This window comes from Biomphalaria glabrata, chromosome 9 (genome assembly GCF_947242115.1).
Source record: "Biomphalaria glabrata chromosome 9, xgBioGlab47.1, whole genome shotgun sequence".
NCBI classification, from domain to species: Eukaryota; Metazoa; Mollusca; class Gastropoda; family Planorbidae; genus Biomphalaria; species Biomphalaria glabrata.
Genome location: NC_074719.1, coordinates 36,701,977 through 36,727,497, shown reverse-complemented (window position 1 = coordinate 36,727,497; position 25,521 = coordinate 36,701,977). Strand labels below are relative to the sequence as shown.

At 35.3% G+C, this 25,521-nt stretch overlaps 1 protein-coding gene across 3 annotated transcripts; it reads left to right on the top strand.

Annotated features, from left to right (window-relative positions):
- The first annotated feature begins 1,858 nt into the window (after positions 1-1,858).
- Positions 1,859-24,710, top strand: LOC106065485 (uncharacterized). 3 transcript variants are annotated; one of them, XM_056042501.1, is made up of 5 exons: positions 7,430-7,508; positions 8,523-8,780; positions 12,474-12,634; positions 18,506-18,600; positions 20,921-24,710. In XM_056042501.1, the coding sequence occupies exons 2-5, from the start codon at positions 8,776-8,778 to the stop codon at positions 21,296-21,298; spliced, it is 639 nt and encodes a 212-aa protein (XP_055898476.1). In that variant the 5' UTR covers positions 7,430-7,508; positions 8,523-8,775; the 3' UTR covers positions 21,299-24,710. The 3 variants fall into 3 exon arrangements, with proteins under 3 accessions (XP_055898474.1, XP_055898476.1, XP_055898475.1); XM_056042499.1 differs by lacking the exons at positions 7,430-7,508; positions 8,523-8,780 and adding an exon at positions 1,859-1,962; XM_056042500.1 differs by lacking the exon at positions 7,430-7,508 and having other exon boundaries at positions 8,411-8,780.
- The last annotated feature ends 811 nt before the right edge of the window (positions 24,711-25,521 follow it).

The following is a 25,521-nucleotide window of genomic DNA, read 5'->3' as shown; positions in this document are numbered from 1 at the left end:
ACAATTTAAAAATGTCTAACAAAAAAGAACTAAATTATAGGCTTACAAAGCCAAAAATTGAAAAAATTACAAATTACTATTCCAAAGCTCTGCGCCAAAATGCTCCCGACATTCAAAAAATGAAGCTGGCTGTTATGGGCTCATTTTTTCATATGATGAGCTCAGACCTAGATCATAACCACAGGTTGTGTCCTGATGGCGCTACATCTTGTTGTCACTTTATGAGATCAGAGGCACTAAAACAGCCATATAAAAAACACAATCAGACCATCACATCAGAAATAGGTAAACTGTTATTTCCTATAATGAAAAGACTAACAGACACAGATCTGTTAAAAAGATGTTCTAGAATGGGAACACAAAACGCCAATGAATCTTTTCATTCCCTCATTTGGCAAAGATGCCCCAAAACAGAATTCGCAACATTAAAAACGGTAAGGGCTGCGACATACCTTGCTGTTTTAGCCTTCAATAATGGACCTTTTGGCATCAGATCAGTTTTTGACATATTAGGCATTCCCTGGACACTAAAGAACATTTCTTCTAGTGAGAAAAAGCAAAATGTCAAACTACAGCTTGTTAGAAAAAGAAAATCAATCGCATTAGTGTCCAGGAGAAAAAACTTGAAAAAACAAAGAATTGAGCATGAGCACCGGGCAGAGGTTCTAGAAGGTCCAACCTATCAATCAGGCCATTTTAATGAATAGTTTTTTTGTTTTTTTTATTATCTATTATGTTGTTTTATGTTAATATTCCCTTTTTTTTCATTTTTATGGTTACAATAAATATTTTATATCATTTTAAAAACTTTAAATGCGTTTTTCTCAAAATGTATTTTTAGGTGCATGTTGTCCACAAGAATCTCAAAATCTTTAGTTCTGTATAAGTTAGACTAATAATTTTTCACATGTAGTTTATTGATAGTATATCATAGGTAATAGGCTGCAAAAATTTTCAATATGTATAATAAATTTCATTAAAAAATAAAAATAATGATGTGACCTCAGATGAAAAATGGGGTCGGAAAAAAATAAAAATTTTAAAAATTCATAAAAATTAAACCAGTAATAATTTTCAAAACAAAATTAGCCAGTTACCTATGGGATTCAAATATCTATCAGGTGCAATCAAAAAATTTAAAAAATTTTGAGTACTTTAGAATATTTTAAGAATTTTGTAAACATTGTTTATTTTCAAGATGGCCGCCATTTCCATAGCAACCCAAAAGGCTACACTCATAAAATGTGTATGGTTACTCATGTCTCTATATGTTCTATCAAGTCATGCATAAAGCTTTTCTATTTATCTGTAAATTACAAAAATTGAAATTTCATTGTGCATCCCCCATAACAATTGATACGTAACAGCACATATCAATTACTATTCAAACGATTGCCTCATACACTAAAATGTCAACAACGCTGTATTCATTGTATCTGTCAAGGGATATATAACAAAGCAATCAACCTTACATCCTGGTTTTATAGTACACTGTCAAAAATATTCATATTTATTATATAAAGCAGAGTGTAAAGGATATGATTGTGTGTATGTCTGTAAAGTCGCTTTTGGTAAATTTAACCGCCGCGGTTTCGATCAGGAAATATTCTAGAAACACGAGAAATAATAACATGTTAAATTTTCGTGTTTTTTTTCGTCCACAGCAAGTGGAAAAATGAGTGATAGGTAAGCCGGGTAATCATTCAACCAATCAGGGCCCGTATAAATATAATATAGGTTACTGTTTTAGACAAGCGCTTTTAGTATGCTCAGTGCTCTATGGTCCAAACATTTTTGTGAACCAGATAGGGGTGGGGGTGGAAAGGGGAGGTTGTCTGGAAGAATGTTTCCATGCTGCATTTTCAAAAAAAAAAACAACATTTTTTCAATAAAAAGTAGCTCAGTCTAATTTCAAACTCGAGGTCTCAAGTCTACATGATGGAGAGCAGAAATGCTAAGGAGGTACTTATAAAAAAACAACAACAAAGTTTAATAAATATTTTTAAGAAGTTTCAAATTTTTAGCAAACAACTAATTCTGTATGCTAGGCTTGTCTCCTTTAGTTAGTATTATCTCTATATAAAACAAAATTACTTATTTACTACTAACTGATCAAATAATAATTGGTCAGGTCAATTTCTCGATTGATTCGATAATAGTATTAGGTCTGTGCTTGTTTGACAGGGTTCACTTTGGGGGGGAGAGCACCGTTCAATCGCTATTATATTGTTATAAACTTGGTGGTGGCACAGAGAGGGGTAGTGGTGTGTGTGTAGTCAGCCGACGCAAATCGCCCCAGGCCAGCGCTAGACGAGCGGTCAACCGTGACGAGCTAAGACGGTCAGCCGAGTCGAGTGTCAACAGGACAGTTCGGGAAAGATCGCCGTCGTGAACAAGAGCTCAGGAGCGTCACGAGAGTTGTAGTCATCTGACCACCTAGAAACGTCGAGCGGCGTTCTGTCCGGTTCGAGAAGGCCAGTAGGGACCCTATATAAGAGCGGAGGCGACGCAGTCAAGACGGTTCGGAAAGCGAGTTGACGACAGGAGTTCAGAACACGGTCGACTACAGCACAGTTCAACGGTGTGGTTCTGTACAGAGCATTACGACGGTTCAGTGCGGAGTACTGTCAAGTACAATTGAGACGAACGGCGTCTTGATCTTGGTCTGTGATCGAGTCCGACACAACTTTCCGATCTACAGTTCGTTACAACGGCTCAGTACAAGTCCGAGACGAGACAGAGAGACCAGGCAAGAGTTGATACGGCGGAGAGATATTTGTACAGTCTTGTGTTACGTGCTGCCAATTGTACAGTGTTTGGCTGTTATTTATTGACATTAAACTATTACGTTACTTTGAAGCCCAGAGTTGTCAAGTTCTTTAAGTTGTTGGTGTCGTTTGGTGCCATTTGCAGCGAACCTGGATAGGGAGATTCGTAACAATATCCTTCATTATGACAAGGCTTATCTGCCCATGGCTTAGTGATTTCTGCATAAACACTTATTAATTACAACTAGTTGATTAACGTGATGGTTACATTTTTGATCCTTCATGTTTGTCTTCGACAATGAATAAATAAGAAATAAAAGGAAATAAACAAATGAAGTTTCAGCTTGATCTGAGTATATGGGAAGTGGGATAAACCAGGTATAAAACATTTTGAGGGACAGACTGAGTAAGGGGATATAAGCTCGGTCAAGCGCTTAAGCAGATCTATCTTTGGTTTCACAAACTCTGAGTATAGGTCATTGCGACATGATAGCTGACTTATGGTCGCAGCTTCAAACATCAAAGATCTGTAATGTTAAACAAACAGATTTAATAAGACAAAGAGACACAAACACTATTTTGTTCCCCTGGCAATCAAATCATTAGAAACAATCTGTTATAAACTTTTCACTTGTAATCTATGAGTGAGTCTGGTGTGAATGCACATTTTTTTTTTTTAAATAGTTACAATGATTTGTTTGGTGTGATGCACAAACTGTAAGACAAATCCCTTACGGACAATAAAGAATCCCAGCTGCTAGTGTTCATTTTGAAGAGCTTCATGTCGCGTTTACCGTATACCGTAAAAGTGGACGACCAGCGGCTCTCCTGCCTTCTGTTAGAATGTTTTGTGTCGACCTACTGGCATTCTATGAACGTGGCCAAGCCAGTCAAGGCGTCTGCTGCTGATAACACAGTGGATATCCTGACACCCAGCTCTTCGTATCACTTCCTCATTGGTTATTTTATTTAGCCACCTTGTTCTAAACATCTGCCTTTGGCATCAGAGGTGGAAGATATTTAGCTTTTTTTCAAAAAAATGAGTAAAGCAGGGCCGGCCCTAGCTATTGCGGGGCCCTATGTGAAACGGATTGGAGTAGGACTTATATTTATGTATCTTTTGTTCCCTTTGCAATCAAATCATTAAATAGAAACAATTTGATATAAACTTTTCACATGTAAATTATGAGTGAGTCAGGTGTGAATGTACATTTTGCTTTTTTTATAGTTACAATGTTTTGTTTGATGTAATGCACAAATTGTAAGACAAATTTCCTTAAGGACAATAAAGATTATTATTATTATTATTATTATGTTAGAAAAGGACGAGTATTCATTCTCTGGCGCAGCCAGGGTCGAGTTTCGTTAAAGGGAAACAGAATTCGTCGTAGTCCCTTTATTAGTTTCCACCGAGGAATTTTCTGTTGATGTGGCAGGTCTGCAGTAGTACCACCAACGAGAATGTTCCTAGGAATGCCAAGGGCCTTGAAGGTATCTGTGAGGTCGGTTGTTATTATCCCCTCGGTTGATATAGCAATCGGGTATAATGTTGTTTTAGATAATTTCCATAGACGCTTAATCTCCAAGCCAAGGTTCCCATATTTTCTTTGTTTTTCTATCTCTGTTTTCTAAATTATGCGACAGCGGTACGGCGATATCGATATTGGTAGCGGCTTTTTCTTTTTGCTCGATCAGAAGCAGATTAGGGCGATTAAAATCTACCGTTTTGTCGATCAAGATAGGCCTGTCCAGTACAGCAAATGATCAGTACACTCGAGAACCTCCTGCGGCAAGTATTTATAATAAGGAGGAGTTTCCATACCGATCAATTTATGTGTCGAAGCCAAGTGCTGGTGTATTAGCTTTGCAACTTTGTCATGGCAGCCTAGGTAGGCAGATTCCGATAGGGCTGAACATCCTGCCATTATGTGTTCCATTAACTCACACACATTTCCAAATTTTCGACATTCTTAGCCTTTATAAACAAACATAAGTGTTTTCTTTTAATTTTAGCAGCTAGGTAACCAGAAAAAAAACTTTAACTAATATTTACATATGTTGTGAAAATGTCTTTTACATTTGATACATATATTTGATTTAGTGATACTGAAAATACACTAAGCATTTGCCCTTCTTTGTTAACATATTAGAACATTGTCTCCCTAACATTTACGTAATTGTTCTAGAATTGGTTTATTTTTATGAAAAAATCGCTTTAATTAATTAATTTTATAGATTAAACGGTCTGCTTTTAGAAAACCAAAAGTAGCCGTTGCACATAAACTTTTCAAGCCGCATCGCATGGTGAAATAATATTTTTCATATCTCTTCTAGTTTTCGAGATCTAAGTGTGACAGACGGACAGACGGACATTTTGCACAAACCTAATAGCGGTTTTTCCCCTTACGGGGGCCGCTAAAAAAAAGGAGCAGAAAATCAGTAACAAAAACTATTGCTAGAATCCTGTGCAAAAAATGTAGTAAAATTATTAATATTTTCTCGCAAGCACAAGATATTTACCAACTTTATGATGACAGCATTTACGAATGAACAGGCTTAACGTCATAAGAAACACTAGTGCTAAGGTGACAAAGTTATTGACTGAAGTCGAAATATAAAGAGGCTTTGCTAAAATATGAGATTATCTTGGCAGCATTTGTTTTACTGAACGTAAGGATATTAAAAACACGTGGACATTTTCTGTTGTGTGTGTGTAGCCATCTTTAAGATGCAGTCAAACTAGGTTTCTGAGTTATTGAGAAAACTGTACATGTGAGTAAAGTAAAGTTCTCTTTCAGACATTGCGATCTATAGGGCAGAAAATGTTAAGGTCTTCTGTTTCTTTGCCAATGGCTAACGAACAGGGTGTCATGTGGCCAGCAGAACGACTAACAGCGTTTACATTCTCAGCTGAAGTCAGATACCAGTTAAAGTTGGGTGGACCCAGGGAAGCCCTAAAAATCCCGAAATTCAAAATCCTAGTCTTCACCGAGATTCAAACCCAGAACCCCAGGTTCGGAAGCGCTTAACCACACAGCCACCGCTCCCCCTTGACCATGTGAGATGGGCAGTTAAATAATGGAGGATTAAGAGTTGTATTTGTAAACTGAAGTCCATATGTCTGAGAAAATGGCGAGGAGTGAAACTGAATCATAAACAGTATGTTCGCTGATGGAGAATTTTCAGATGCCTTGACTGGAAATGCTAATGTATATGGTAGCTAGAATTTTCCACTACAAGAGATTCCCCATTCCGAGTGTTATACTTAATTCATTTTGTAGTATAGATTACCAGTTTCAAAATTATCTAATAAATTATTCCTATACTAACTACTTTCGATGCATTATTAAACTTTACACAATACTTTTGAGAACAGCTAGGATTTGACGCTCATCATGTGGCATACAATCTGTGGGTCGGATTGCGTAAAAATGTCCGGGCCGGTTTTGAAACCCAGTCCGCCCCCTGTTTAGGGAAATATGTATCCATAAACATGTATCCACCGTCTGAGCTCTAGACAATTGTTATAAAGGATTTTGTTGAATTATTAATTCTGTTCGGAACTGTTTTGTTTTCTTTCGTCAAGTCTGCAGTCAAAGTTTTGTGGATTGGTTTAGAAGTGAAGTAGCCTATCAGGATCTAGTGTTGTGTGGGTTTTTAACGACATGGTTTCAATGCAAAATGTGAAACACCTGTTTATCACAATATTAATTTACAATGTTTTCAACTCATGTTGAAAGCTTGAAATGTTTTCATTGTATTTGAAATTATTTATAATTACTGTTGAAAGACATGTGGCCAGATAAATCTTCTCAACGGGTCGGACTCTGCCCATCACTGGATTTACCGGTGTTATTAATTAAACGGATTCGACTGTACCTTACTTAGTCCATTTATTCAGATGCTTAAACACCAAGCTATTGTTTTTGATTACAAAACATATATTTAGAGAAACTGTTCCCCGGTTGATTATCACTCATAATGTAACTATATTAAGCTGTAGGTTATGAGTAATACTTGTGAATTATGATAACTTACAAATAAAAACATTTAAAAAAAAGCCCACAAAAGAGGCAAGATGGCCCATAAAAGAGGCACATAAAGCCCAAGAAAAGAGGCCTTAGGCCCAAGGATTCCTATGATGATAAAGCTAAAACTGAATAGCGCAAATTCTGAGATTTCCTTTAAAAAAAAAAAAGTAAAATGATATTAACAGAGTCATTGTGTTAATGGATTCAGGATTTTCTAATAGGGAGCGATTAAACTATATTATTATATGGTTCATAATCAACACACATAATATTAAGCTCAGATGTACCTCAAGGAACAGTCTTAGGCTCACTACTGTTTCTACTTTACATAAATGATTAACAGGCATGACTAGATTCCCACAGGAAATTCCTAGAATGTAATTATCTTCTTTTTGAAGCAACGTCTGTAATATATAAAGTAAGATAAGATCGAGTACCTAAACTCTTCTAATGAGTCTCTGATAACGATATAACAACTTGTATCGATTATATAATGATTTGGGCAATGCAATCTTTTCCAAATACTGAATAAGAAAAATTAAATTAAATTATTAAATTATCTCAGTATCGTCTGTTAACTTCCATGCATGCTAATGTGCAGTTCTGATTACTTAATTTAGATCATCAGTAGGTCCTTTGTGTGTTCAATGTTGGCATAAGGGGGAAGAACCCTATCTGCTGAGTTCACTCGTGAAGAAATGTAATGCTGGTAATATTAGCTTATCAATTTATTTCTTTTGATTAATCAATATCCATACCGATTAAACTCTTATATTTCATAGTACTATAAAAAGATAGAGAGGGAGAGAGAGAGAGAGACAAAGATAAAGAAAGGGAGAAAAAGGAAGAGAGAGAGGGATATGCTAAGGTTATCTAGTTTGATGTTATGATATATATTATATTATATATTATAATGTTTTGTTTGTATTAATCCATGTGTATATGATTATAATGTATAGTGTGTATGCGTTTCTCAAACTGGGCGGTCTGTCCCCATATGGGGCACGAGGGGAAGCCGATCAAACTATTTTACAAGAAACAAAATTATTATAAATATAATCAATGTTTCAAAAAAAAAAGTTTAGGAAAGAGATGTCAGTTTACAGTAGATTTAAATTGTATACCATCCTAGCGAAAGGTGCCTGTAACAAAATCGACTCTTAACCGGTGTGCTTTGTAAGTGGTACTGTCCCCTTAACCGGTCCATGGCCGTTACTTCTGGAGGCCCTAGGACAGAGCTTGTGATGAAAAGTTCCCGGTTCAAGCCTTTCGTTCAATTAAGGTCTTTCCCACGATCAACGGGATAATAGCGACTTCGGCGCCGATCCCCTACTGGAGTTTATCGAAGGTTGATCGGTTTTATTGGCTTCCTTGCCCAAATCTAACCGAACGTAAAATACTAAACATAGTAATATGAGGTATCTAATATCTAGAAGTTGATCTACTTTGACATGGAGTTTGGTGATATTAATGATGGGGCTCAGTCATCAAGATTATACTACGCTATGATGTAATAAACTAGACATGAACAAAATAATCTTACTTTCAAAGCTTTATTTAATGTGAGGAAAAAATCCATCTAACTTTTGATGTTATAGACATCTCATTAGAGTCACTTTCCCAAAGTGTTTATTTCCTGTTGGAGAAATGACAAACTCCAAAGTATGTTCACAATGTAATTTAAACAAACACTCGACTATCAGTAAATATCGTATTTTCCCAGATTTGGCGTTAGCTTTCTGTTTGTTTTACAAACTGTTCTAAGACCAATCATCGGTATGAAAAAAAAAGGGGAAAGCTTCCGTGGTAGTGGAGTTGTCCAGTAAGCCTTGCTTCTTTGTACATTGCTTGTGAGAATCGCCTGTGTACTACTTAAGATCGGAAGTGTGTAGAAAGAAAAGCCACTAGATCTAGCTTGCTGTGAAGTGTTGATTCTAGGAATACTTCCATAAAGTGAGACTTCCTGTAAGAACAGAATGAGGTAAAGAAATAGTTTGAAATATTTAGATTCTGTTTTTCTCACGTCGAGGAAATTCTTGCAGTTCTAAATACAATCTAAAAAACAACAATATCTTGACTTTGGACCTACGTTCTTTAATTAGAAACTCCACCAAGCCCGGCTGAGAAAGAAGGAAAGTTGTGCGTAGGGCTAGCTACCCGACCCTGTAGAAAAACCACTAGCTACAGAAACACCAAACAGCAAATCAACAGAAGTCATATACCTGGGAGAAGATGGACCTGGGGATAATTAGAGAGACTTGCCCAGAACCGAGACACCTGGGTGAAGTTTGTTTTGGCCTATGCGACTATTCCATTTTTGGGGCCGCTAAAAATATTTTTAACATAATAAGTAGAACTTCAATTTTACTTATTTACTTTAAAGTCACTATTATAACCACTCATTCCTTAAATGGTCTTGGACATGTTTTTTTCTGAAACTGGCGTCATTAATGGAGACGTTGAATCACTATCAATTATCCCTAAGTCTGTTTAACTACTGCAGTGCCACAAATAATCTGTGCACAGTCTTTCTCCATTCCTCTGTGCCTTTTGCATTAAGTAGAATCTTCTCCAGTGACAGACCTCTCCACTCTTTGATTATGTCTTCCCATCGCTTTCAGTGTCTGTCTCTTCAGAATTCACTACATGCAGAAAGTTATACATCAAATTACATATTTCTGATTAACATATCGATAGCAGGGTTGTTGTGGACGGACGTTGACTTGTAGCAACAAATTGCTGGAAGACAACGAAACTCCTGTATACATATACTACTCATAAAACTTGAAATAACATGAATGTGAGCAATATAATCTAAAAATATAAAACTTTAATTACGATATAGATACATTTTAACTTGAGATCAAATAAATGTAGTAGACTTTAATATTATCATAACATGTTTTTTTGTTAACAAGATCAAACTACATTTCTTCTTCTTCCTTGTTCTTATTTTTATGTTTAAGCGTTCAGATGACTAGACCACTATATAAGAGGAACTGCGCAGTGGTTTCCAAAGCAGGGAGATCTCCATATAGTTTTCTTTCAAATTGGGGTGTTTTGGGGCCAGTGTCTTGTATGGGCCTCATAGTAAAGAGAACAATTTTGAAAGACATGTTCAACATTCTCTGGTGACACTCCACATGGGCAGATTTCACTGGTTCCAATTTTGAGCTTCCGGAGAGTTACCAACTTCTGCCAAGCGCATCCCCAGGTGGCGAATATGGGAAGGACCCTTAGATATAAGGGTTAGCTGTGAATACCAATTAAACATCCGCGGAACAATTGGTTTGCAGTCATGGAGGATGAGGTGGAGTATTCCTGTGGTTAGAATATTTGCTAAAAACATCTCAGAAATCCAGAGAAATGATTGCAAAAAGCGAGTATAGGGCGCTCTAGCTCTAAACCCGGGTAGATGAACCTCGTTAGCTAGGGATAGCAGTTCATCTAGGAGAGAAAACTCCGAAAATAAACAACTGCTGCCTTGCAGATGATCTTGGATGATCAAAGGCTATGGGAGCACACCCAGAAAGAAAAGCAGGCTGAAGTCGGAGTCAATGGGCCTCATGGCACATAACACATTGACACGCAACCTCATCTATGTGGCTAACTACAAAACACGTCTTTTCAGTCTGGCTTTCTGGAGTCGTCTGTCCTCCTTAAAACAGCTGACAACAATGCCGCATATCTTGCATCATTCACAACGAATCGCTAACTTATTCCCTCAGTCAACATAGAAACACACACACACGCTGCAAATCAAGAGTGCTAAAACAGATTTGACGTCCTAAGGACTAGCCTAGGGTTATCAGATATTGCGCATTCCGTAGAAAACAAAAACTTTTAACTCTTTCTCTCCCAATTGACAATGCCAACTTTGATTTGACTCCCCTTAAACAAAATTAATTTTTGGATTTATAAACTTTAACTTGTGTTGTGTAAAAAGAGCATGTATTCTCATATAATCGAATACCAAATATAACATTTCCTGATAACAATCAAATAAGTTATTGAAGTTTAATCAGAACAAGATAGTGAAATACAAATGAGCAAGACGAAAAATACTATCGGAAAGAGAAAAATAATTACGGAGAGAAAGAGTTAAAGCAATACAGTTGGAGTTAATATAGGTTATTTTCTTATCTTATTGTTAAAATGTTTTTTTAAAAAAAGAAATTCTTATGAAAGAGGAGAAAGAAATAAAAAAACAAATAAAAAAGTTAACTTTAAAAAACAAACTTAAAATGAAGTATGTCGTAAGTCAAAGCTATAAACCTTAAGTACCCTATTAATCAGTCAAGGGAATTTCGAAAGGAGACATGGACCACTTGTCGAATGGAGTTCTTTCTGAGTTAATGGAGAGTCTATTTCTCATTTCTACACTCTGCGTTTTGTTGACTAAATCATTTCCGAAGACGCTTCCGAAACATATACAGTTAAAAAAACATTCTCTGGGCACCAGATGGAAAGAGCATTTGGATAACGCCCATGATCGCTCTCTGTGGAAAGAACATTTGGAATTCGCCCATAATCGCTCTCTGCGGAAAGAGCTTGAAGTCCTATGCGCCGAGTTACAAAACGCGTTTCAAAATTAATAATCTATTCTATAAACAAGCAAAATAGAAAAAATAACACATTTTAAAAAACAAAGCTTATACAAAGTGTATCAATTAGTTTGGATCGCTCATGTATTAAATTTGTAATAAGTCTCACACGACAATCTATAAACGGGACTAATTCAGCTTATACCACCTCTTCGGTCAAGCACTATTCTTTTTCCCTTGGAAAGGGGACTAATTCAGCTTTTACCACAAGTACTATTTTTTTCCTTGTTTGAGATACCAAACAAAGTAATTTATTACCAATTAACTAACTTTTTTTTTTTTTTCATTTTTTTGTGTTGTCATGTAAAAGAAATAATTGTGCGAAATTTCAGCTTGATCAGATTTTGGGTGTGGTAGAAATAACGTGTACAAACTTTGCCACACAGACAGAAATACTGGGTGAGTTGATATAACCTTTGCAAAAACAAACTGATTTCCAAGAAGCCAAATTTATTTAAAACTCTTTATCTATTGGATTCCTTTGAATACTGACGTAATTAATTTTTGTTTTTCAATAAAATGACCAATTGCTGAACCATTGAAAACGTAGATAATTGATGACTCACCAAAGACAGATTAAGTTTATTACGTATTGAGAGGAAGCTGGTCAATCCTCTCTTATTTTTTTTTTCCTTGTGTTACTTTATCGTCGCAAGGATTTTCCCCACTGGAGATGTTTGGCGTAATGTGTCATCATTTCTTCGGTGTCATTTGTACACATTTCATTTATTTAAAGATGTCATCCCAATTTAAATTTAAAAGGATTAATATTGCTTTAAAAATTGTAACGGTAAAACCAGAGTTTTCATAGCGTAACCAATTCGCTATTTTCCCCTAAAATATGCATAAACTGATACATTTTAATGGGAAATCTTCAGATCCTTGAGATAAAAAATTATTTTATATACATTATTTTTTGTCCTTTAAATGTTTTGCATTCACCCACTCTAGCAGCACTAGTAGTCAAACGGAATTTCCATTTGATTGGACCAATAAAAGTTATCTTATCTTATCTTATCCAGGCTAGCAGAAGGGATTGTAATCAGAAAGAATGTCTTTATTTTGTACAGCTCAAAGGTCAGAATCGACAAGGAACAGTTTGAAATTCAAGATGTCAAAACCCAGAATGTCGTTTACGCACAAGTGGTCAAGAAGAAACCTAAGCCTGGTGTTAAGCCAACTAAACCATCGCCCTTTATCGACGATGGTCCACCGCCGTTGTTGCTAGATGGTGGGTATGTTTGCTACTCTGCATTTTGTTTACATTAATGCCAACATTCTTTAAATATTATGAAGGTGAAAGGAATACAAAATGAAGAACTCAGTCCTTTTAATTCCTTAAGAAAGAAAGCAAATGATGCGGTATCATGCGGCTCTCTTTTCCCTGTTTTCAGAGAGCTCAAACCAGTGGCGTAGCTAGAGGGGATTTGAAAATTCAATTAAGGGGGACCCCAAATGAGTGTTTTTTACTTTAAATATTAAATATTACTCAAAATGAAGGGGTCTCCAAAGAAGTCAAGCCACCCATGCCTCACTAAATGATGGCAAACTCCTACCTACGCCCCTGGCTCAAACTATTCAACTATTTCAAAGAAATAACCAAAAATTGAAAACAAGAAAAACAAGTAAATAAACATACCTTTCAAAAAAAAAATTATTATATTAAGTGTAATTGTTACAATTAGTTTGGATCAGTTATATTATAGTATTCAACTCCGACCTATACATACTTTAACTGTGCGATTAGAGATATTTTTTACCAATGGACCTCATTCACCAATCGTAAACAAACAACATTTAACCACGTGATAATATTGATATAACAATGAAAAAAAACGTATCACGTGACAGCCTTTATGGGTTAAGTAATTTGCATAGAAAAGATAGAGAACCACGTGGCTAAATGTTGTTTGTTTACGATTGGTGAATGAGGTCCATTGTTTCGTTTAGCTCGTACATTTCTCAATACTCTACGATCCTGTCCCTTGTTTGGACCAGTTGTGAAAAGGGGGGGGGGGGGTATCTTTGTGAATGTTTGCATGATGGTTTCATTGCCAATAGTTAATTAAATTGATTCTTGTGTTGTCAGATCAAAGAAATAATTGTGCGAAATGTTAGCTTGATTCGAGATAAGAGTGTGGGAGAAATAGCGTGTACAAACGTTTTGCCATTCAGACAGACAAACAGACAGACAGAGTGAGTTAATATAAGCTTTGTAAAAAAAAATAAAAAAATTCAGTAATAATATTTTTTTAGTCCATCATCATCATCATCTGTCCCTTGACTTTCGTGGTAGCGGTGCTGTGACAGCTGGCGTGACCAAATCCCTTCTACTTTTCCTGGTCAGCAGGTGAACGATCTGGCAAGGATTTCAATAGTTTTGTCTTTGTCATGGCATTTTATTGGGTTTAAAAAGTCTTGGTGGCACCCATCTCCTCTCCAAGACCATTTTTCCTTGAAAAACTCCCGAAGATGGAAAACACATTGTAACAGTCTAAACTTTACTCTCGGCACTGTCTTAATCAATAAATATAACATCACTGCACACAGATTGTGTTACCAAAACAAAAGCACAGATTAAGATTACTTAGGTAAATTTTCTCCTGTAGTTTGCGAGGGAGAGTCTTAAACTGATTTACCATGCTCAAAGCTACAGCAATTTAATTTCCAACATCTCTATCAGTTGTGTAGCTAGGAATTTCCCATCATTTGGGGGTTCGGGGGGCTTGACCTCTTTGAGGATCCATGCATTTTTCGTAATATTTAATATTTAAAGTAAAAAAACACCCATTTGGGGCCACCCTCAAGTGGGGGCCCGAAGGGGTTCAAATTCTCCTCTCTCCTCCCCCCACCCTAGCTACGCCACTGATTTCTATTTGCTTTGGGAATCTGAACATTAGAAATAAAACTAAAATTTATAAAATTCTAAATGCTGCTAGTAAGATCATTAACAACAAACTAATCGACATTGGACACCTGTTCGAGAATTAAATTTTTAAGAAATAGCACAAAGTTTTAACACGACTTTAACACTTTATCATCACAAGAGAAATATAAGTCATTGATCACAAGTAGAAACCATCACTATTTTAACCTCACTTATTCATATCTAGTATATTGATGTACAATTTGTAATGTTTAAGAGAAACTGTAGTATGGACGTGTGCTTTGATAAACTTGGTTTTCTTTTTTACAATACCTCTATTCAAGTCAAAACTTCTTAGAACCTGGAACCAGTCAGGAACCTTCATTTACAGCGGATCTCAAAAATAGCTCTAACGATTTTCTAATGAATTTAACATTTGATGTATATCGCTGAGAAAAGAATTATTAACTGTTTGCATCACTGAGAAAACTCTAGTCTGACCGTTATCATGTTTCAAGTAAAAAATTTAATAAATTCAAATTTAGAGATTTAGATATAGGTCTAAGTGCTAGATCGGTTTTCAAAGGCTATGGCGTTAAAAGGACTATTGACTTCTGAAATTTCCGAATGTAAGGCTTGATTGATTCAAGAATTTAATAATAAATGTTTAGGAAAATTTTGCGCATTGTCTTGATCTAAATGCATAGAATATTAAAAGGTGTTTTATATCTATACATTCTTTAACCAGGATTCTTTTTCTGGGAGAGGGGGAGGGGCGGGGTAAAAAATTGTTCCAGTGATTTTAGAGACTCCCTAAAGGGGAATAGATGCTAAAAGTTTTGTTTGGTCTGTTTGTCTGTCCGTCCGTCCGTCCCGTTTAGATCTCGTAAACTAGAAAAGATATTGAAAATTTGAAATCATGATATATTAGACCATTTAAAATTCTGATGCAACGTCTATTTTTTTACTTTTCTGAAAGCGAAAAAATTAGTTTTTAAAATCCACTATGCAAGAAGTTTTTTTTTTCATAAAAACAAAAGTTTTTTTACAACTATTCACTATTAACATTAACAAACACAGGAGACTATTTAGTAAAGGATAAAACTATTTACAACATTTTTAACAAATTTATGCAAACGGTTTTAGATTATCTGTTGTTTTTTTTTAATTGTATTACTTAGTTAAGTAGTCTCAGTCCTAAAACTACCTATGCCTACAAAAAAATTTTAACTTTTATTTTTAGGAGAAAAAATCTGTTTAATATGCATACAAGTGGAATATAATTTAAAACAACAATTAATAAGTAGGGTTTTACACGTGAACTGCATGTACATAAAGTGCAACGCACATATTACAAAGAGAAAAGTTTTTTTGTTGTTTTTTTTTAAAGATAAACGTTTTATTTATTGAGGTTTTGATTTAGAGAATCCCCCTTTACAAAACAATTAGATATATTAGATACTCGTTCAATAACATCAGTTAGGCCAGGATCACATTTAGCTTCATCTTCACCTATCCCTTAGTCTGATGGACCAATGGGGCACCACACAAGATCTGCCTACCGCCTTTCTCCTTTTCTCTATGTCCTTTGCCTTTAATACAATTGTATTCACTGTCCATCACTATCTCTGTCTTCATCTTCTTCCTGGTACTGTTCCCCGACGAAAGGTCTTTGCGAAGCTTATAGCAATGTCTTCAATTCCAAAGATAAAGGATAATTACAGTCTGTTACATGGCAATGCAAACTAATCTACGACCTACAGTCGACGCAGACAAAGTCGTTGTATATAATAATCATATAATATTATCCTTAGGGAAATTTATCTTACACTTGTGCAATAAAAATAACAATACCATACTACAAGAAAAATATTTAAAATATTATTATAGAAATTTATTTTTTACAAAGGTTATATCAGCTCACTCTTCCTGTCTGGTAAAACTTTTGTACACGTTATTTCTTCCACACGCAATCTCGGATCAAGCTTAAATTGTGCACAATAGTTTCTTTTATCTTATAACACAAGAATCAATAAAAAAATAAACAAAGTATATAATTAACTATTTGTAATTAATAATTTTCTTTGAAATCATGAACAAGGGAAAGAAATCGTATTTGAGAGATCTGGTGGTATACGTTTAAGTAGTCCCCTTGAGGACTCTAGCCGTAATCGATCATTGTTTATGTATTTAAAAAAAAAGATCATGCAAACCTTTACAAAGATACCCCCTTTCAGAACTGGTCCAGATAAGGGATAGGATCATAGATCATTGAGAAATCTTAATGCTAAACAAAAAAAATTTATAAAAAATATTTCTAATCTCACTGTTTAGAATTTATAGGTCGGTATTGAATACTATAATATGACTAATCCAAACTAAAGTAGATGCACTGATGACAATGTGTGGCCATCTTCGAGAGCAAGTCATATAGGAAATAGGCTAGCGAGTCTCCAATCTCTCAGTTATGTCTCAGGAAGATTTTATTCACTTTGATCGAGTATCAAGGGTGCCTTGACTCTTGACTCTCTCTCTCTCTCTCTGTCTCTCTTTCTCTCTCAAAAGAATACTTAGCTACAAGGATGGCAATTAAGATATAACAAATAACTCTGCTTATTAAATGTTCTTTCAAAAAGGCGTGTCATTTTGTGCATAAAATATACATTTGCTTTAAAAAAAATTAGGTAAATAGAAGCTACCAAAAGAACATACGAATTAGTATTATATAACATTATTTTTACACTCAAAGCCATGCAACATGATGTATAATTAAAAATAGAAACTGACATATGGGTTAGCCTTTGTTACTATTGATAAAATTTTTGTTCTTTAAGTCTTCTATCTTTTGTTAAAAATAGTTTATTTTGATTTAAAAAAAAGAATTTTTAATTTAGCAAATGAAGGGGATTTCTTTAGGCAGACGTCAGATAGTAGTCTTTGTACCTAAACTTAGCAACTATAAAAGATTATAAAATCGAATGTTTTAATAGATTTTCTAGTTATTGAGATCTAGACAAGAGAGATAGACATTTTCGCACTAACCTAATAAGATATTTTGGGGTGACGCTAAAATAGAAAAAAAAAAGATATAATCGTTTAAGAAAATGTTAAGATAATCCAGAAAGCAAATTGTTAATTATTCAATAATATCACATAGAGTTCCATAATCTGCAAAGAAGAGAAGTTCATTTTTATCAATGGTTGTTGGCATTGCTCCTAAATGTTTATTACATTTATGAAAATTGTCTTGAAACTCTCTACTCATAGAAATTGTTCTATTCAATAAAAGTTTCGATCTATTTGAACAGGATGTTCGCCATAGGTCTATCGGTGAAGACATTGCACATTAAAACACTCGCTACGTGTACAGCTGGGCCTAAGGGAGGCCACTTATGCTAGATATAATCCATCCCTCTGTTCATTCTATTTTAGCAGCCGGTAATATTCATGTCTATTTGTTGATTGAAGCTTAACTAAACGCTCACAAAAGCTCGCTATTCAAGAACACAGATTGATTTAAGTAAGACATGGAAAGGCGCCAGTATCTAACACAATGTTCTCCGAACACGACTATAAAAATAATCGAAGAGTTTCAAATAGGAACAGTTGAGTTATCTTAGCATATAGTCTAGATGCGATATAAAAACTATCTGAGTTCATTGTTTGACATGGATCTTCTTCCCTTGTTTCTCGCTCTGGACTGTTGGGCAGACGTAGCTGCTGACGATCAGGGATAAGGAGGTGACCATGTGCTTGTGGTTGTTGCTGACCTCTTGGAGCTCTTTTAAAACGCTCATGAGCTGTCCGCCCAGGTGGTCAGCCGTTTCCGTGAACTGGTCATGAACGCTGAGCGCAAACTTCTCCTGCTGGTCGATGGATTTTTGAACGCTCATTTGGAGCTGCTCCGTGACGATATGCAAGGCTTTAACAGTGTCAACTGAAATTTTCTGGTGATGTGGTGTTAAGAAGTGTGTCTGTATCTTTGGTTGTTTCTAAGGTGAGGATGGGAAGAAGTTAGCGATTGGTTCCGAATGATGCAAGATTGGTGGCATTGTCTTCATCGGTCTTAGTTAGGACAGATGACTCCAAAACGCCTGACTGAAATGAAGTGTTATTGTAGTGAGTTAGATTTTGTATATAATAGCATTTATATCATTACAAAAGTCTACCATATTTATTTCATATATAAGATAATATATCTTTCTATTTATCTGTACTCTTTTTTTTGTTAATTAGAGACAAATGGCAACGCCTTTCCCACTGGAAGTCTGGTCAAAGAATCTATTTTTAAACTGGTGGACGACGGCTATAGAAAATTTATTTCATCTCAGGTAATGGATGAATGTAAACTAGTTTTAGAGAATCTGGAACTATCGATATCTAAGCGTACAAACTGAGAGCAGGTAGTGAAACTAACAGTAACTATCATTAGAATTAATACAGGTGATAGAATGAATACAAACTAGTTGTATTGTACCAATAGGGGCTCTGAACGTAAATGTTTAGAGCAGGTAATTAGGGCAATGTTAGAATTAATACAGTTAATGGAATGAATGCAAACTAGCTTTAGTTATTTGCTGTAAATACCAAATAAGATCAAATGTCATAAGTTTACTTCCGTCGGAATGTTTACCGAGCGTAATTTTTATTTGAATAAAATGTTTGAAAGACTAATTTATTTCGTATACTTTTAGTAAAAGTAAAGTAAAGTTTCCCTTTCAGACCTTGCGATCTATGGGGCAGATGATGTTAAGGTCATCTTGCAGGGTGTTATGTGGGCAGCACAACGACCAACCGCCTTTACTTTCCCCCACAAAAGTCATGTACCCATTAGAGTTGCGTGGACTAAGGGGCGCACTAAAAATTCCGAAATTGAGATTCGAACCCAGGACCTCAGGTTTGGAAGCCAAGCGCTTAACCATTCGACCACCCCACCACCCTGCATACATTTAGGGTGGATAAAAATGCAAAATAAAATATTTTATATTATCAAGGAATATACGGTACCTTAGTTTGAAGTTTGCGTAAAAGACTTTTGTATCTCCAATAGGTTAATATTTTTTAAAATCATTTTTCTTTCTAACAACCAAGGGTACATCTCATTTCGAAAAGTATTGTTAGTGTTTATATTGATATCAATTTTGAAGAACATTTTTAGGACTTATTGTTTGTCGTTAAACACACCCTACTGCAAAAACATTCTCGACATAGTAAAGTTACGTAACTTAAGTGCTCCTTTCAGGCCTTACGATCTTTTGGATGCCATACTCATCTGTTTCTATGACCGACAGTTAACAAGGGTGTCATGTGGCTATTAAAACGGCCAAGGGTCTTTACTTTCTCCAATTAATGACAGGTAGCCATTATGTTGGAGGGACTCAGGGGGAGTCCTAAAAATCCCGAAATTTAAAATCGGAGCTTTACCGTGATTCGAGATTTCGGTATAATTAATCCTAAAGATTTCCTTCATTTTAAAATGAGAACATCTCCAAACACTGAAATATTATTTCTAGAAGGAAAATACTATAAAAGTTTTATCAAATGTTTTTTACAATACCTCATTTCAACTCGTACCTTTCTGGAAATAAAAAAAAAATGAACACGGATCTCGAAAAAGGCTCTAACGATTTTCCTATCAATTTGACAGTTGATTTATATCACTTAGAAAAGAATCACAGACTCCTTTGCCCCTTGCAAAATATAGTTTGACCGATATAATTTTTCAAAGTAAAAAAAAAAAAGAAAAATTTAAATTTGGCCAGAGAACTAGAAAATAATTATCTTCATATAATTGTATGTCTTTTTCTGCATTTATTCAAGAGTTTAATAAATTAATGTTTAGGCTCATTTTGTGCATCATCTTCCGAGTCTAGATCCAAGGACCTATCATTTAAATAGTACAAAGTGTAGTAGATCTATACATTCGCATTTCCAGTATTCTTACTCGGGGGGTGGGAGCGTGGCGGGCTTAAAATGTTTATTTTTTTTCTTTTTAAACCTAAGATTCATTAAGTACTGAGAGAAAAACAATCGCTCTATAAGTTCTATAAAGGAGCTATTGTATTTTATGGATCTAGGCCATGTTTACAATGTTGACATGAGAAAAGATCCAAAGGATTTAGATCTAGATCTAATTTTAAGAACTAAACTTTGCGCTTATCGTTTTTTTTGTTTTTTTTTTGACATATGAAAATACAAAATATAGTTTACATATTTTATTATTTAATAAAATTAACCTTCAAATTTGTGTTTCAAAAGCATTTTTACATTAATTCGTTATTTATATCTGCGAATTTAGATATCCCGATGCACATTCTTTCATTAGACATTACCAAATGGTTACACATTAACACATCTCTCTACTGAGTCTATTCCTAGGCCTAGGTCTAAAACTCTTATTGGACTCTAAGAGGATAAAACTTCTTTTCGCAAAGATAGTTTTATGCTTTAACACATGAACTTACTAATTATAGTCCATTCATTTCATATTTTAATCAAATTAACATTCAAATTTGTTTTTTTAAAGCATTTTAAATACATGAGTTCGCTGTTCGCTAAAACTGCGTAGCCGTGTTGAGATAGGCCTATATTCATTCATGTTTTAATATAAATATTTTTTTACATTTTTTTTGTTTTTATTTCAATTTGTAGCTTAAAAAAGCTGATGACGTGCATCAAAGACTTGCTACACTGGAACAGACCCAGTCCAAGCTCAGCACAGACTTCACTGACTTCAAAGAGCAAGTGCTGAAAGACATGCAAGCCTTGCACATCGTCACGGAGCAGCTCCAAATGAGCGTTCAAAAATCCATCGACCAGCAGGAGAAGTTTGCGCTCAGCGTTCATGACCAGTTCACGGAAACGGCTGATCACCTGGGCGGACAGCTCATGGGCGTTTTAAAAGAGCTCCAAGAGGTCAGCAACAACCACAAGCACATGGTCACCTCCTTATCCCTGATCGTCAGCAGTTACGTCTGCCCAACAGTCCAGAGCGAGAAACAAGGGAAGAAGATCCATGTCAAACAATGAACCCAGATAGACGATTAATGTATTGCATCTAGACTATATGCTTACATAACTCAACGGTTCCTATTTGAAACTCTTCGATTATTTTTATAGTCGTGTTCGGAGAACATTGTGTTAGATAGTGGCGCCTTTCCACGTCTTACTTAAATCATTCTGTGTTCTTGAATAGTGACCTTTTATGAGCGATTATTGACGCTTCTATCAACAAATGTACATGAATATTAAAATAGAATGAATAGAATTAGTCCCAGCCGTACACGTAGCGAGTGTTTTAATGTGCCATTTCTTCACCTATAGACCTATGGCGAATATTAATTTATCCTGTTCAAATGGATCGAAACTTTTATTGAATAGAACAATTTTAATGAGTAAAGAGTTTCAAGACAATTTTTATAAACGTAATACACATTTAGGAGCAATGCCAACAACCAATGAAAAAAAATGAACTTCTCTTCTTTGCATATTATGGTACTCTATGTGATAATTGTGATATTATTGAATAATTAACAATTTGCTTTCTGGATTATCTTAACATTTTCTTAGACGATTCTAGTGCGGAAATGTCCACCTGTCAAGACGTCTACTGTGTCTAGATCTCAATACCTAGAAAATCTATTGAAATATTCGATTTTATAATGTTTTTTAAGTTGTATAATGACTACTATCTGACGCCGGCTGAATAAAACCCTCTTCATTTTCTAAATTAAAAGTTAAATCTTTTTAAAAATTAAAATGAACTAATTTAAACAATAAGTAAAAGACTTCAAAGTAAAAAACAAAGTTACTATTAATAGTAATAAAGGCTAACCTATAAGTAGGTATGTGTATGTGTAAACAGATGGGAGCACATAGTTTTGAGTGTATATTACTAATTCGTATGTTCTTTTGGTAGCTTCTATTTACCTAAAAGTTTTTTTAAGCAAATGTACATTCTATGCACATAATGACACGCTTTTTTTAAAAGAACATTTAGTAAGCAGTTATTTGTTATATCTTGTTATCCTTAAACTAAAGCATTCATTTGAGAGAGAAAGAGACAGAGAGAGAGAGAGAGAGAGAGAGAGAGAGAGAAAGAGAGAGAGTCAAGTCACGTTGTCATCAGTGCATCTACAAGAAAGAAATAATCTCGAGCCTTAGTGAGCATATCACTCCATATGTGTCCCTCCCCCACCCCAAGTGCGCTTCTGCATATTCGTCTAGTTCCTATTTTGGGTGCCTCCAAGCAACCTATGCGGCCGCAGTGGGCCCCGCACTTTCATAGGCCCCGCGCGATGCGAATTCTAGGTGTAAATTATTAAATTAAAGCATTTAACTTATTATTAAAAGGTTCCAGGAATTCTCCTAACGAAGAGTCTTTGAGCATGAAAGATTGTAAAGTTATCTATTGTTTCTATTTCATGTTTGTGTTCACCAAGCCTCACACGACAATCTATAAAGGGGACTAATTCAGCTTATACCACCACTTCAGTCAATTACTATTTCCTTCCCTTGTTTTAGATTCCAAACAAAATAATTTATAACCAATAGTTAATTAACTAATTGTTGCTATTTTTTTTTTAATTCATTCTCGTATTGTCAGGTAAAAGAAAAAAATTGTGCAAAATTTTAGCTTGATCCTAGATTGAGTGTCGGAGAAATAGCGTGTACAAACATTTGGCCAGGCGGACAGACAGAGTGTGCTTTGTAAAAACATTAAACAAACAATGTTTTAATTCTTTAAAAAAAAATCATTGTGCGCTGGGGCAGGAAAAATTTTATCGGATCTATGCTCATTACGAATTAGGACTTTCAATGTTATTTTCCTCAGGCAAACAGAACATTCTACAACATCACTGTATAACTCTATAACAATTACTAGCCGGCAAAATGTCTTGCTATAATTTAACCGTTCTCTTCTCGCGGTATCTACTCTCTTGGATCAGCATAAGTAATTCATAATTGGGTATTTCGTACAAGTTATACTTCCTCATTACAGTCAAAGCGTTTGTTGTTCTCTTGTGTGTAGTCATTGTTTGGTTTTACATTGAGTATACAATTATTTTTTTGTTGTTATTATTAGCTTCTTTATAAGCCTTCCATCTCAAGCTAAGTTAATCTCAACAGAGCACTCGCTAACCCCCTCGAGCTGAGTATCTAAAGGATACTTCCTCCAATGTTCTAATTAATTCTCTATGGTCCACTTAATACACTCAAGCTGTTAGTTTCAATAGACAATGTATAAAGAGAACAGAGCCTGTATATGACCTGGCTTCTGCTTCTCTTTTACAAAGCATATATTAGCTCACTCTGTCTGTCTGATAAAAACGTTGGTACATGTTATTTCTCCGACACCCAATCTCACATCAAACTGAAATTTTGCAAATTTTCTTTTACCTGACGAAACAAGAATCAATAAAAAAACAAAACAATTATTATTTAACTATTAATAATTAATTATTTTGAATTGTATCTCGAACAAGAAATTATAGTTGACTAAGTCGGTGGTATAAGCTGAATTAGTCCCCTTATGGATCACCGCTTCAAAGCAAGTTTGAAACAAACAATAGATAACTATACAATCTGTGCTTGGTAAGCACTTCACTAGCAGAGTGGTTATTTTATCGGCTTAGGGAGACCTTAGACAAGAATTCGAATTCAGGTCGTCAACCCACCCCTTTTGTTTTTTTTAAATAAATGTTTCCCCAGATATCCCTTTCGTTATCCCCTTCCCTCATTTTCCTAAAGGTACAGATAAAAAGCTAAAAGCATGAAATAGCGTTTAACGGCAGCAGTTGGAAAAAATATTTCTAAATCTCACATTATTGTTGTTGGTCTTAATTAATTGATACAATTACCCTTCGATTAAGAATTGTTGTTGTTTTTTTTTTAAGTATTTTTCATGTTTTTCTTGTATTTGTCCTTAGAGTTGAATCTAAGACTCTTGGAGCTCCAGGCCAATGGAGCATGCTACCCTGCCTCATTTAGGGTGGAAACGATCGTAGGAGGAAACGATAAGCCAAAGGGTAGAAAAAGAAGACTCCCGTGGGTTTGCCTAAGGGGATGCGAGAGCATCCTCATTGCACTGTGCGGGGTTGTAAAAGTTATTGTCACAATCCAGGCGCCGTTCATCAAAGGGCCGTTTCATAAATGGCGTGTCCCATACGGTTAGCCTGGTACAGAAAAGGAAAATGGCGGGGTCCCAGTGAACGCGGCCTCTGTCCGTAAGTCTGACCTCCCCGGTCAGGCCGGTGAGAGGGAGCTCTTGTTCACTTTTGCTGGCCTAGAGTTCCAACAGCCGAAGGCTCAACTCTACCTGACAGTTTCAAGAAGACAAGAACTTGTAGAGCTTAAGACAAGACTCCCTGTGACGTGATAGCTGAAGTCTATGTCTCACTGTTTATTGTATAACTGTAAATAAAGACATCGTCTATTATTACCTCCTTTCGTTGAGTGCTTGCCTTGGATTCACTACAATATTTTGATAATAATAACTATAATAATAATAATAGTAATAATATAACAAATACAATTATATCGGGTGAAATTGTGGTTTGTGACTGCTGCATTATGAGGCACACTATAGAAGAAAACAGCGTTGGATCTACATTTTAAAGATTAAATAAAATGAATTCACTTTCAGTATAAAACCCTGAGACTTACATTCTCCATACGAATAGAACCAGAACACATTAGAAGAACAATTCTTAACTGTAATTATACTAGTACACGTTATTATACATGCGTCCCTAAATAATAAAAATTAAACATTCCTTGACATCTCCAATCCCAAGATCATAGGACCAACGAATTTCGAGCTACGACATTCAGAAAGCAGTACAATAAACTAACTTACCCAATACTGGGGAAGAAAACACCCAAGAACGCAACTCAGCCAAGTCAGCACAACCCCAACAAAGGCAATGACGTAATGACAACAAAGCGCACCCTTAGGAACAGAAACTCACGAAACCTTATGGTGCTCAAAAGAAAATACCAAGCAAGATGAGCACGACACTCTCTTTCTATTTCAACTATAAACTCAAACTTTCGTCATTGTCAAAATTTAAATTATTTATTTTGACCTTTTCTCTCTGTCCTATCAATTTTTAATTTTTTTTTTCATCTTTTTTATTGTAAAAGCTATGGGATTCAAGGGAACTCATAATTGCTCCACACATATCTTACTACTGAGTATTAGTAATAACCCTTTAGCATATGGTCGCCCCCCAGGCAAAGGTAATATATAT

Coding starts and splice junctions, on each gene's coding strand:
- LOC106065485 (XM_056042499.1), top strand. Junction 12,635..18,505: donor ACCGCCGTTGTTGCTAGATG/GTGGGTATGTTT, acceptor TTTGTTAATTAG/AGACAAATGGCAACGCCTTT. Junction 18,601..20,920: donor GAAAATTTATTTCATCTCAG/GTAATGGATGAA, acceptor TTCAATTTGTAG/CTTAAAAAAGCTGATGACGT.